Genomic DNA, 12700 nt, shown 5'->3' on the forward strand with positions numbered 1-12700 from the left:
CTCCTTCCACAGCAGCGCCGCGGCCGCCGCCAAGGAGGACTATTACCAGGTGCTGGGGGTGCCCCGCACCGCCACCCAGAAGGAGATCAAGAAGGCCTACTACCAGGCACGTCCGACCGCGGGCCCTGCCGGGGGGGGACCCTGCCGGGGCTGTGGCCGAGGGCCCGTAGCTGCCCACGGCGTCTTCTGTATGGCAAAGAACAAAACCGCCTTTGAAATCCCTGCGTTTGGACCCGCTGGAGACAAGGGGAGGTAGCGGTGGGAGAGCTCCGCACATCGGTTTGGGGATCTCTTCAAAAGCGTGGTCCGCCTGTGCCATCACCTCGGGTCTCTTCCCAGAAGGTCCTGGCATTGCTGAGAGATGCAGGAGCAGCTTCTGTAGTTCCTTATGTTGGGTTGATAACGGAAAACGAAGGCTTTTAGTTCCCTAAAATACAGATAGTGACTGCCAAGCTCTGCCTGATGTGTTTTTCCTGGCATGTGAGATATGTTAAAGTCAATTACTTCCGCCCGTGTCTAATAGTTTGATTTGTGTTGTTTAGCTGGCAAAGAAATACCACCCTGATACAAATAAGGATGATCCTAAAGCCAAAGAGAAGTTCTCTCAGCTGGCAGAAGCCTACGAGGTAATATGCAGGATTTTATCTGATGAAAAAGGAAAGATTGGAGGATAGATGGGGGGAAACATTGCCTGTGTGCATTTCCTGTAAAACCATGGCTATTTGTTGATGTCTTGTACTTCAGGCTTGAGTGCCTCTGTCCCAGCGGTGTCTCCAGGAAATTACTTAGCCCAAGTATCTGATTTAGCTGAATATGTTTTGGGCTCTTTCAGTTTGTGCTTGTTCTTAGCAGTGAGTGGCTGGCACAGATGCAGTGGTCACTGCCGTGGAATTATTGGTCAGCTGAAATAAACCCACAAACCCCCCTGTCAGTGGTTACTAGGTGTTTGAGACAGAGGTACCTTCCACTCTGCTCCCCCAGCCCTGTTTCTTCCTGCTCTTCAGCTTGTTCAGAAATTTCCTTGTGCTGTTTTTCGCTCTCATGGGTTTTCAATTTTACCCCAGCACTCTTATCACCAGCTTTCACCCGATATATTAATGAATGACTATATAACCGAAGTTATTCTTACTTATTATAAATTAGTAAGATCTCGTTGTTTTCCTGATGAGGAGCTGAGAGATACCAGGGAAGAAGCAGCTTTTCAGTAATTCATAGGCCCCTGAGAGCTGGGTTAGCCCTCCTGGTGACAGGAAGGTTTGAGAACGTGGGCTTGTGGCAGTCGTGCCAGTAGCCTTGAACTGTCCCGAGAGATACTGCTTTGCAGATTCAGGCTGTCCAGTTGCTTGGGATCTGCACAGTGTCCTGAGGGCATCTGTTCTTTTGCCTCAAAGGTATTAAGCGATGAAGTGAAGCGGAAACAATATGATGCATACGGCACGGCTAGTTTTGATCCTGGCGCAGCAGGTGCTGGTGCTGGCCGGCAGTACTGGAGCAGTGGTCCATCGATTGATCCGGAAGAGCTTTTCAGAAAAATCTTCGGAGAGTTTTCAGGATCCTCTTTCGGCGATTTTCAGAATGTGTTTGACCAGCCACAGGAGGTATGAAGCGCGTTTATTTTCTGAGTAAGGAAATGAAAATGAGAAATGAAAACCACGAAAGCTGGAGAGGGATGCTAGTCTGTCACAGATCATTCCAGGAGCGAGCTTAAGCAAATAATTTGCTTCTGGGAATGTCAGCGCTTGAGTGTCCCGCTGTATGGGCGGGAGAGTCACATATTTTTGATAAGCTGTGTAGATATGTTCTCCACATGCCCAGACTGAATATTTTTCCTGGACTTCAGCTACTTCATGTGGCATTTACTGAGACCAGTTGGTGCTGCCAAACAATTCCATCATTGGAGAGGGCATCTTTTCTGCTGTACGTTGATTTACATATGTCTGCTTTGATCTGTAATGCTAAAAACCACAAAATACCTTTTAACTATAAAACAAGCCTTCCAGTGTTAGGTCTGACTGCTTAATTGGCTTAATTTTGCAACTTAATTGGCTTAACTTTGCAGTGGAGCCCATAATAAAACAAAACCTATGTCTTGTTCTTTGTACTGCTGCTAAAATGCTCTTTTAAGTATTGACAGTGTTGGTTCATGAGCTGCCTTCAGAAACGCTTGGTATTCGGTACTTCTGGCTTTACTAAAAATGGCCTTTCTATTATAAACAGAATTTCCTATTTTGTGTAGTCATCTTTGCTGGTGACTTCCCTTGGTAAGTAAAGAGTTTATTGAGGAAGAGCAGATACTGTCATTGGGATTGAAAGCCTTCACCTTCACCTGTTGCTGCATTCCTGTTAAACAAAACTTTTAGAAATAGTAAGGGTTTTCCTGAGAGCAGAAAAACACTTGACTTCTGTTTTTACCTCCTCCTTTGCTATTTTTAAATCTCATTTCTGCTACACAACTGCTCATCAGTCTGATGTAAGCATCATTCCTGTAATGTCTGCGGTCCTTTCGTACTCCTTTGTACTTATATGAGATCATTGCTTCCTCGAATGAGGCAAACCCTTCTGGATGAGCTGTGCATCCATCTGTTTCTTCCCTTCCCTTCTCTATTACCTGGATGTATTTTAAGCATTGTTTGATATTTGGCCTAAACCAATTTCAGTCTGCTTAAGACCCCATCGCACAGCAGTTGTAGATCGATGTCCGTGTTTCCTGTACAGTACATCATGGAACTGACATTCACCCAAGCTGCAAAAGGTGTTAACAAGGAGATTGTGGTGAACATCAACGACTCCTGCGAGCGATGCCATGGTAAAGGACATGAACCTGGCACCAAAGCACAGCGCTGTCACTACTGCAGTGGCACTGGCATGGTAAGTGCTTTTTAAGACCCAAGTTCTGCTCTTTTTTCCAGTCCCTTCCACAGTGAAAAATTCACACTACAGTCATCAGCTTATCTTGGGTGAAGCTGAGTTAATGTGGACTTGATGTTAATATGCGCTAGGAAGATTTTCTTTATATTAAAGAAGTGCTCTGCACAGCTAAAAGCACTAGCCTTCAGCATTAGATCATCCGGTATCCTACATCCAGCAAAACATATTTATATAATGTAACAGTTCTGGAATTACTTGGGCATTAAAAGGAGTAATTTGAATTGAGGAGTGGAGGGAGGAGGAAGATGATGATAGCCTAAGGGTGATCATGAAATGGGAAAAGGCATGTTACTTACAGGACGTAATGATCAAGCTTCAGGCTTTCAATTTCGATGCATCAGAACGGGTACTGGCAGGCAGTCTGTGACCAGAATATCTGCGCAGAACAGGCATAGTTGGTCAGAGGAGACTGCAAGCTCTTCCCACTTTTCCCTCGTGTGCTTCTTCAACCTGGCAGGTGGCTTTCACGGTTCAGTCCATAACTTAGTCTCCGTAACGTTTTCCTGGACACTGGCAATAATTCATGCAAGTGGATTGTCCTTGGATTCCTCAAATACAGATGTTTGTAGTTCCTTGTGAAATAGCCCTGAAAGGGTCTTCGTTCCTCCTTGCTTCCAAACCATTAAAGCCTAGAGATGGAAAGTGTTGTGTTTCCCTTCCCCTCGCCGTGAGACATTTGTTCACAGTAGTGATAGTTTTGAGTGGAAATCGGAATGTGATGGCAATTGAATCCGATCCAGCTTCTCACAAGCAGCATCCTCTTCGGATTTCTGAGCCGGTTTTCTGCTCTGCCCCTTGCTAAAGGATATGGTTGTCCTGCCAGGTTGCACATGCAGTTAGGAGGACTCAAATGTGCTGGGTCAGTCACTGGCAGTGTTTTGTGGAAGTGAAAAGTACTATCTAGCTACTAAATATTTGTACGATTTGTGTTTTCTTCACTAGGAGACGATAAATACCGGCCCTTTTGTAATGCGATCTACGTGCCGACGATGCGGCGGTCGTGGTTCCATCATAACAACACCATGCGTAGTATGTCGAGGAACGGGGCAAACCAAACAAAAGAAGACGGTGATGGTTCCTGTGCCAGCGGGTTAGTGGTGTACTTGCGTGCTGCTCTCTGTTAAATAACTATAGTTATTTGCTTCCGCTTGGCCAACAGCAAGGCACTTGCCTCCAAAGCCTGGCTGGTCCCTGCCAGGTACGAATGTGAGGGCAACATAAGAAGTTTTGCTGCAGAGACAAAAGAACAAAGCAGGTTGATAGCTTGGCAATTGAAAGGGCTAGTGATGCGATGAACTTTGTGGCCATGGATATAACTGTTTGCTTCCTGAGCTGAGGTTTTGGTTCTTGCGTGGATCTTTCTCGGCAGCTTTAGAAGAGTGAAACTCTCAAAAGGTTTCATTGCCTTGAGTCTTTTGTTTGTCCTTGATGAAGCCTGGGGAGAGGGTGGGAATCTTGAAAGCCTTGGCTTGGCTCAGAACAGTGTGCTGATGGCCTTCCTCACCAGAGAGGATAAAAGGAGTGGTGGGGCTGAAGACTTCCTTCTTTGAGACCGCCCTGGGTGAGCAGCCTGTAATTTTCGTGCAGATTGTAGAGGCTGCCAATTGTTCCTTAGTCTGATGGATTTCCCAAAAGAATTCTGTAGGGATTGAAGTAACGAGCCTGCTTGGTTCATGGCAGTCACCTCAGAGGTATAAATGTGTGCTGACGTCTCCTGCCTTTGGTCACAGCTCCTGGGTTCCTGTGGAGGGTGTTACTGTGCTGCTCGCTGGTAGGTCTTGTGCCTCGTGCTCCTGGATGTGCGGGCGCTGCTGTGGTGGCTGGCGTTTGGGGATGGCAAGAGTTGTTGGAATTTGAGTAACATATGGATTATAACGTGAGGTAACCTTCCCTCTCTTTTTTTTCTGATTGCAGGCGTTGAGGACGGGCAGACGGTTCGGATGCCTGTGGGGAAGAAAGAAATATTCATTACGTTCAGGGTAGGTATTGTTATATTGTTGGCTGTTTTCAGTATTTAAGTTGGTTGCTTGTTCCCTTCGCAACTGCCTGGGAAGTCTGACTGAATGGAGGATGGAGGAACCTTTGGAACAGCTGAGGTAATGTGATCCATGTGAACTTTCCAAGATAGCAGAAGATCTGTATTGTAACAAGTGCTGTAACGTTAAGTCTGCTTGTGAAGAATTGCTCTGCTTGTTCCAGGACGAGGCCTTTATGGTAGCGTGCATCAAAATGCAGAGTAGGCTCTTGATGTTTTGAGTCTTTGACTTGGAAATGTGCGGGAGCTGTCTGCTTGCATGGGTGGGAGTGCTGAGGAGGGCTGCGGGAGTGCCTGTGAGAGGCTGGCTGGTCCAGTGTCCTTTTGCAGATCCACGTGAAGTGCTGCTTCGCACACATGTTGTAGCTGAGACCCTCTTCTCCTGTAGGTATCCTGTCATATGCATCTCAGCCAAGGAGAAAAATTTTTCAGTGCCTTTTTTGTGACGCAGGAGGATTTAATTCTCTTCCAGCTTATGAGGTCACTGCAAAGATGCTTGCCTCACTCCTCTGTTCTGGCTTTCCCCTGCTCAGGGTACTGGACAAGGCGGTGTCTTCTCTGACTCTGCAGAATCATGCTGACACTGATAAATGAACAACAGGATTAGGGGAGGGAGTTGCTGAGATAGGAAGCAGGCATCCTCCTAAGCCTCTGGCTAATTACGGTTATGTTAAGACCTGTGTTTTTCTGAAAGACTGAACATTAACTTGCATTTCTTAGCTGTGCAGTTTGTGGATGGTAAAGGGTCAGACTACAGCGTTCTGGTATGTTTTGTTCTGAGAACCTTCAAAGCAGTTTACAGTGAGAAATTGGTGGTGGTACGCTCACTTCTCTTTGGAATTGCCTGCCTTTTAGGTTCAAAAAAGTTCTGTGTTCAGAAGAAATGGAGCAGATATCCATTCGGATCTCCTTATTTCAATAGCACAGGCTGTTCTGGGAGGCACAGCCAGATGTCAAGGCTTGTACGAGACAATCAATATCGCAGTAAGTACCATTATGTGGAAGACCTTGGGCATAAATCGATGCGGGACAAGAGAGACTTCTCCTTTGCTGCAAAGGTGGTGCAAATCTCCTAAGTCTGCCAGTATCGCATTTCAGACTTCTTAAAGATGGAGCGTCAGGTAGTTTGTGACCTGCTTGGTCACACCTCCTTTCCTATCGCGGTGTGTAGGGGCAGGGAAAGGAAGGGCCGGGTGAATGGCTGGACAAATCCCACCCAAGGTCTACAGACTGTGTGAGGTTCTTTACCCGTTCCTTCAAAAGCCTGACTTAGTTTCTGAATGTGTCCAGATGCACGAACGTACCAGATCTCTCTCGTCCTACTTTGAGGCTTGCTGGAGAAGTAGTTAATTTTTATAGACATGTAATGTAATTACTATGTAAATGGTTGAACTAGAGTAATAAACATGGCACCTCTGTGTTCGTAGATACCCCCTGGTATTCAGCCAGACCAGAAAATTCGAATGAGTGGGAAAGGCATTCCCAAGGTGAACAGTTACGGCTACGGAGACCACTATATTCACATAAAGATAAAAGTTCCTCAGTAAGTAGAGCTAATACAAGTTTCTGTGAAATCTTGAACTTCTTGCAAAAAATGTTGTTCAGAAAGATTTTGTGAACATTCCTTACTGCTTTATCAAGATCACTGATTTCTCATGCTGCTTTTAATTCTAATGTGAGGTAGACTTTTTTTTAATACTGTTTGGCAACCTAGCTCTAAAAATCCTAAACCCTGGAAATACATAAGTAGTTCTTCAGCTGTGTATTTGCCTGGCTATCTATGATTATGTCTGGATCCCAGTTACATAAATTCAGTGTTCTGGCTTATACCACATCTGTGCTCTCACACCTACAGCTCAAAGGAACTGAACTCCTTGGCAGTTGCTTTTCAGACTGCTTGGCCACCCTCAGCTCTTCTGGTGAAGAAAACTTTTTAGCTTGTATTGCCATGCTTGGCAAGGGAGTTCATTTCCTGAGGTTTCCCCACCAGATGTGTGGTCTGTTGCAGCTCCACACAGTTCTTCTCTGCACTTCCAAGTATTTTGTTTTTTTCACTGCAGTTTGGTGAAATGCAGTGGGTTGTATCTCTCCTCTTCTTCTGGGCCTTGTTCTTTATAGATTGCTCATTTTAAGAGCCCCACAGGGATTCTTGGTGTATGTATTTTGTACTTCCCGTAGCTGCCTCTCACGCGTGCTGCTGGAGAAGGTTAAGGATGTCTGTAGATGCAGGTGTCCCTAAAGACGGCCATAACCAACATCTCTGTCTTCAACCTGCAGGAGGCTGACGGATCGCCAGAGAGCCTTAATGATGAGCTACGCCGAGGATGAGGCCGATGTGGACGGCACGGTGAACGGGGTCACAAATACAGCATCAGGTGAGTGGTGGGAATCTGCTCCTTCCTCATGGAGTTGGCGTGGGAGTGCAGAGCGCTTCCTGAGGGTTCCTGGGGAGGAAGGTGAGCCACCGTCACCTTGAGACAGTGTGTCAGCACAACCTGCCGAGCATGTTATTTTGGAAATAGTTTTAGTATGATGTTAGTAGGCTGTAGCACAAAGCCAGGAGATAGCCTCTTCCCAGAAAGCTTTACTTGAGTGCTTACTGGGCAAATCTCTGCATGAACAGAGAGCAAGTAACTGAGATACTCCAGGGTCCTGACAGCGAGTGGCGAGTCTCGCTGTGGCGATGAACACCTCCCGTTCTCTGCTTCTGCCTCTGGGCCAGAAGTAACTTGTCTTAGTAGCAGAAGCAGAAAAAGAATGTGCTTCAGGCCAGTTTTCTGCGTGAGCTGCTCTGTTGTGCTTCTGACCGCAGCAGGGACGTTTCTCCTTGAAAAGGAGACTGCTGTCACGGCTGCTCTAAGCCACAGTCTGTGCACATGGGGGAATCTGGGACAGAAATGTTCATTGGTGCCGAGTGTTGGCGTCCAGTGTGATGGAGGGAGTGAAGTCAGCTGAGAGCTTTGTAAAGCTGCTCTTTCAGCTCCAGGTTAAAAATTTTGATTCAGCAATTATGTGTTTCAAGTTTCAGGGGTGAGGTGCCTGGCATCAATAGCAGCTGAAGGCAAAACATACAGTAAAATAGTAAAGCAAGAGCTTTGTCTTTCACTACTGGAAAACAATTTTTTCTTTGCTCATATTGGAACAATGAACTTCTTAAAGCCAGTTGGATTTCTTTTTATGCTTGAAACCAAAAAAGGGCGTATATGACTGTGTAGAGCTAGGCAAAGGTGAGAGTCTTTCAAAGCTGCTAAATGATCCCAGATCCTCTCTACTACACATGCCAAAGCCTGAGGAGAGGAATATAGGCTGAAGTTCAGGATGTTGGAAGGCAGTATCTGCCAAATACTTACCAATGTTATGTTTTATAGCGCTTTCATAACACAGAAGTTAAGTCTTTTCCACTGAGGGTAAGCATTAAAGGTCAGCCTTGGGGGAAAGGGGAGAGAACTCTAAGCACAAAACTTTCATTCCAACTTTTAAAAGGCATTTATGTGCCAAAGGAGAAAAAAAAATGCTGTCCAAACTTGTTTTTTTAAAAACCAAACCTGCCAGTTTTTACCACAATTAAGCAGCAAGGTGGATTAAAAACAACGCCAGTAGTTTGCAGTATAGAGACAGGCTGTTGCTGAAAGCGTGTCCTTGCTTTGGGAAGCAGAAATACCCCTGAGTGGATGGAGGCGTGTTCTGCCGCAGGCCTCAGTATTTCATACCGTTGCATCAGTCTGAGCTCGGCAGTCAGCTGTGGGAGGACTGGACTTTGTGTTCTCTGTGCACAAAGAAAGCTTGAGGAGGATTTGGAGGTCTTGTTATTGATGGTTTTACTGCAGAAAAAGCAGATTGGCAAAGAGGTTTCCTTTGTTCTTGCTGTAGCTGCTTCTGGAGGGACAAACAACTGCTCAGGACCTGTTTATAGAGGGAAATTATGCTCATTGCTGCCAGTAAGATTCCTTATCCAGACACTTGTTCTGAAATACTTTTAGTCTTTTTCATTCTAGCCTGAGTTTATTTTCTCCTTGATAACTGTTTGTCTGAGCATTGCTTGAAAGTACGTGAAGCAGGCTCCCTGTATGGTTTTGCACTGCTTTGCTCTAAAGGGTCATGACGCAACTATGAAACAGGAAGGGAGATTGTTCCAGGAATCACCAATACAGCTTTTTTTTTTCCCCTGTAAAGTCATGGCTGGCTGCAGTCAAGTTAACAACTTGTTTTTAGTGGCAGACTCTCAATTCCAAGTGTTTGTTTCCAAAACCTGTGGGGTCCCTGACTTGGTTGTGCAGCACAAGAAGTCTCTTGCCAGTTGGAGGGCTGGGGAGAGGGGAAGGGAATGGCATAACCCGGGCTCACGATCGCCTTTTCCACTTCTGCGATCTGGGCTCTCCACTGCTTTCACTGCAAGTGGTCCAGTACTGTGGCTTGCTGCCAGGTGCAGCCCTGTATGTGAGGACACAGGCAAAACCAGCTGCCTTGACTTGACCATTCCATGTCTAAAACAACCCTCTCGCTTCGTCAGAGGTGCTAGCTACTGGTGGGAGATGTATCTGACTGCAGCCCTTTGCTGTTTGTGTCCAGGTGGCCGGGCCACGGCTAGCGCTGACACAGGCGGGGATAGGCCTGAGGCTGAGGAGAACAAGGAGGGATTCCTTTCCAAACTTAAGAAAATGTTTAGCTCCTGACACCCCATCTGAGGTAGGAAGCCTCTTGTGTTTTACTGTTGTCTTTCCCCCACACTAAGCAGAACTTACACATTTTGGGAGCAGCATTGCTTCTCACTTAGCCTCAGGCCTTCCAGCCACTGGTGTGAAAAGCCCTAGCTGTCCCCTGTGACCTGGAGCAAAAAGCCAGGGACTAAATTGCATTGTTGCTGCAGCAAAAAAGCTGGAAAAGTGCTGAGTATGTCATCAGGGAGGTTGCTGGCCTCCCCTGCAGCTCTGCTTCCTTGTCCACTCAGTGGCCATACCCAATTCAAAGCACCAAGGGTGTTCCCGTTAGCTGGTAAAGCTGCGACTGGGCAGTTCTGCTGCCACGGGGCTTGCCGGGAGGCCTGCAGAGCCTCCGGTGCTGGTACACTCAGGCTGGACTCGCCCCTACCACAGGCTTACAGCACCAGGAGGGAATTGGTCTTTTGTTATAAAACACAGTAAAGCCCTCGCCAGACAAATGAGTCAGGGTGCCACTTCATTGGTGTTGGCCTTGCTGTGAGGGAGCCCTGCAGACTTGAAATCCTGTATGGCAGACACTGGTGTCTTGGATTCCAGGGGCTCAGCTTCCTGTCACTCCAGGCTTCAAATTTGTCTGTTGTGCGTGACTGACAAAGCGTGATGGCAGGTCCAGCCGGAGGGACGCTCGCAGAGTAGGCTGCAGGGGCTGCTGCGTGCCTTGGGCCGATTCGGTCAGGAAACGCTAAACTTTTCTCTTGCTTCAACTGCAGGGAAGCGTTCTACTGGAAACTAAGAGCCAGCAGCAGATCTTTGCAGTTGGGGATGAATCCTTCTGGCAGCGGACTCTGGAGAGCGAAGGATGTCAGTCAGCAGCACCGTGAGAATCCCAGCTGAAGAGGCTCCAAACCATTGAGGCACCAATAATCATCACCGTACAAAACCTACCCACCCTCCTAGGAAATGGTAATGAAGGAAAACGCCAGCTTTGCAGAAATGCAGCTCTCTTGAGGTTGCTCTGCAGTCCCTACTGCTGCTGGAAGCTTATTTGGTAAAAATTAAAGTTGAGGTATTATTTAGAATCCAAAACAGTGGAAATGTGAAATAATAATTGTCCTTGCAGCACGGAGTGGAGCAGTTTGCTGTATAGAGTCCAAGATGGCAGCTGCTCACTCAGGTGCCCTTCTGAATGGTAGATGTGCTTGGTGAACTTACCACTGCTTATCTTCTCCCAGGAGGCTCGGTGGGTCGGCAGGTTTTAACCCTGTCTTCACCCACAGCCCTCCTCGCTCTCCTGCACCTCTCTCAGAGCGGGAAGTTTCCCTCTCAGAGCCCAGCTGCCCTGGCTCCCTCAGCAGCCGTGGGGTGTCTTAGTCCTGCTGATTTCCTGCACAAACAGCAGGGATGGAATCCGCACTTTGCCTCAGGTTTCCCTCCCCGCTCCCCATAAGTAAAGTTACAACACAAATCCTGTCACTTCTGACTGGGGACAAGTTTATCACCAAGCCCTTCGCCCGTTTGGGACAAAGTCTTTTATTACATTAGCGCAAGACCCGTAGCGCAAACGATTGGTAAAAGAGTCGTCATTGTTCCTACATGTGTGAGAATGCAAGTGAAGTGGATCGCTCCTTCCAGGCGGAGTCGAACTCCTGCAGTGAGTATTTCCATGGTTACTGTAGCCCGCTGTTGTTAGTTACACCGTGCAGGTACCATCAGCCCACATACTAACCCGCCGGTTAAACAAGGACGTGTCATAGTCTTGCCCTTCTTAATTTGCTGAAATAAAGCACGCGTTGCCTCCCGATTAAACTGTCTGTAAAGTGATTCTGTATCCATGTAAATAAGATGGACTTCATAAAGATATTTAACACGTGCTGTGCCTTGCTGCCTTGTCTACTCTCTTCCAACCTTGTCTGTCGCCCCCTTTCCCTCCCCCAGTAAGAGGAACAACGGTCTTCCCTCGGACAAGGAGGGGGTAGTGCTAGGGGGCCTGAGCCTTTCTCTGGTGGCTGCAGCTGACTTTAAGCACAAAGACTGCCCCATCTCAGAGCTCTTATCCGAGCAGTACCTTACACATATGCTGGTGCCTGAACCTGGTCTATGGAGACACCCCAGGACCTGCAGAGAAGGCACTGCCCTTCAGGGCCCAGAGGTGCATTCAGCCCACAAAGCGGTGCTCTATGCTCAGAGCTGCGTAGGAACCAAGGTGATCCTGGGGAAACAAGCCATCACCACCCTAGAGCTATGAAAACACCCAGAATCATTAAACAAACCCCTCCCTGAAGACAGCCTGCAAAGGGAGTGCTGCTCCCACCTGCCTGCCTGCAGCTGTGCAGCTTTTCCTCTTCTTGTAGTTGCACTGGTTTAAACGGTCTCAGCCGAGTGGCAGGAGAGCCCTGGAGCGTGCGCACGGACCAAAGCTCTTCCCAGCTCTGGCACAGGGTCAGCCTTTCACCAGGGCCCTGGCGGAAAGGCAGCGTGGCTCAGCACAGCTCACCTCCTTGGCCAGTTCCCGCTACCTGCTGCAGAAGCTCGGGTGGAAGAGGAGGGAGGGAAGGCTCAGAAGGCGGCCTTATTGTCTGCCACCCACTGATGGAAGGTGCGGGCCTTGGGGTTGAGTTTCATGGTCAGGTCCACGTTGCGGTCTGGCTTCAGGGCATAGAAACGGAACATAGCGGCCATTTCCTCGGCCCCGGGGAAGCCACGTTTCTCATACTCCTCTGGTGAGATCTGCAAAAAAAATCGGGGAAAAAAAAAGGGCAGAGGCTGCTGGGGTGTTTCCCTCAGATCACACAGGGAAGGCAAAGAGGGCTGGATTAGAGCAGCCGGCCATGTTATTTCCACTGGGGAGGAGGGCTTTGCTGCTCTGCAAGTCATTTCGGTTGGGTTTGTGCAAGGGAAGCAGCAGCCCCGCTGTGTGAGGGCAAGGGGGAGGAAAGCCTTCGCTGGTGGGAGGAGGGATGACGCAGACCACTGTCTCACAGTCAGCGCTGACCCAGGACCCCCCAAGGCCACCCCTCCTCCAGGTACAGCATGTGATGTCAAGGCGATGGGGGCGGGGGAAGCGAACCCACGAAAAAAA

The 12700-nt window shown here is 48.0% G+C and overlaps 2 protein-coding genes across 2 annotated transcripts in view; one reads left to right on the top strand and one right to left on the bottom strand.

Moving 5' to 3' along the window:
* Positions 1 to 4: 4 nt before the first annotated feature.
* DNAJA3 (DnaJ (Hsp40) homolog, subfamily A, member 3) lies at positions 5 to 10672 on the top strand (the record flags this gene model as incomplete). The annotated part of the gene is made up of 10 exons (XM_009696655.1): positions 5 to 106; positions 543 to 626; positions 1392 to 1598; positions 2716 to 2868; positions 3871 to 4018; positions 4843 to 4907; positions 5819 to 5947; positions 6391 to 6506; positions 7241 to 7338; positions 10392 to 10672. Coding segments are annotated over 10 exons (1125 nt in total), but the record flags the coding sequence as incomplete, so codon positions are not given.
* A 1505-nt stretch (positions 10673 to 12177) lies between these two features.
* Positions 12178 to 12700, bottom strand: part of NMRAL1 (NmrA-like family domain containing 1) — a gene marked incomplete at its 5' end in the record, with an annotated part of 4271 nt that continues 3748 nt past the window's right edge. The window contains one exon of the mRNA XM_009696654.1: positions 12178 to 12348. Within this exon, the coding sequence (XP_009694956.1) occupies positions 12178 to 12348 (171 nt within the window). The remainder of the gene's footprint in view (positions 12349 to 12700) is intronic.

The sequence above is a fragment of the Cariama cristata genome, unplaced genomic scaffold (genome assembly GCF_000690535.1).
Source record: "Cariama cristata isolate BGI_N322 unplaced genomic scaffold, ASM69053v1 scaffold35473, whole genome shotgun sequence".
Taxonomy (NCBI): domain Eukaryota; kingdom Metazoa; phylum Chordata; class Aves; order Cariamiformes; family Cariamidae; genus Cariama; species Cariama cristata.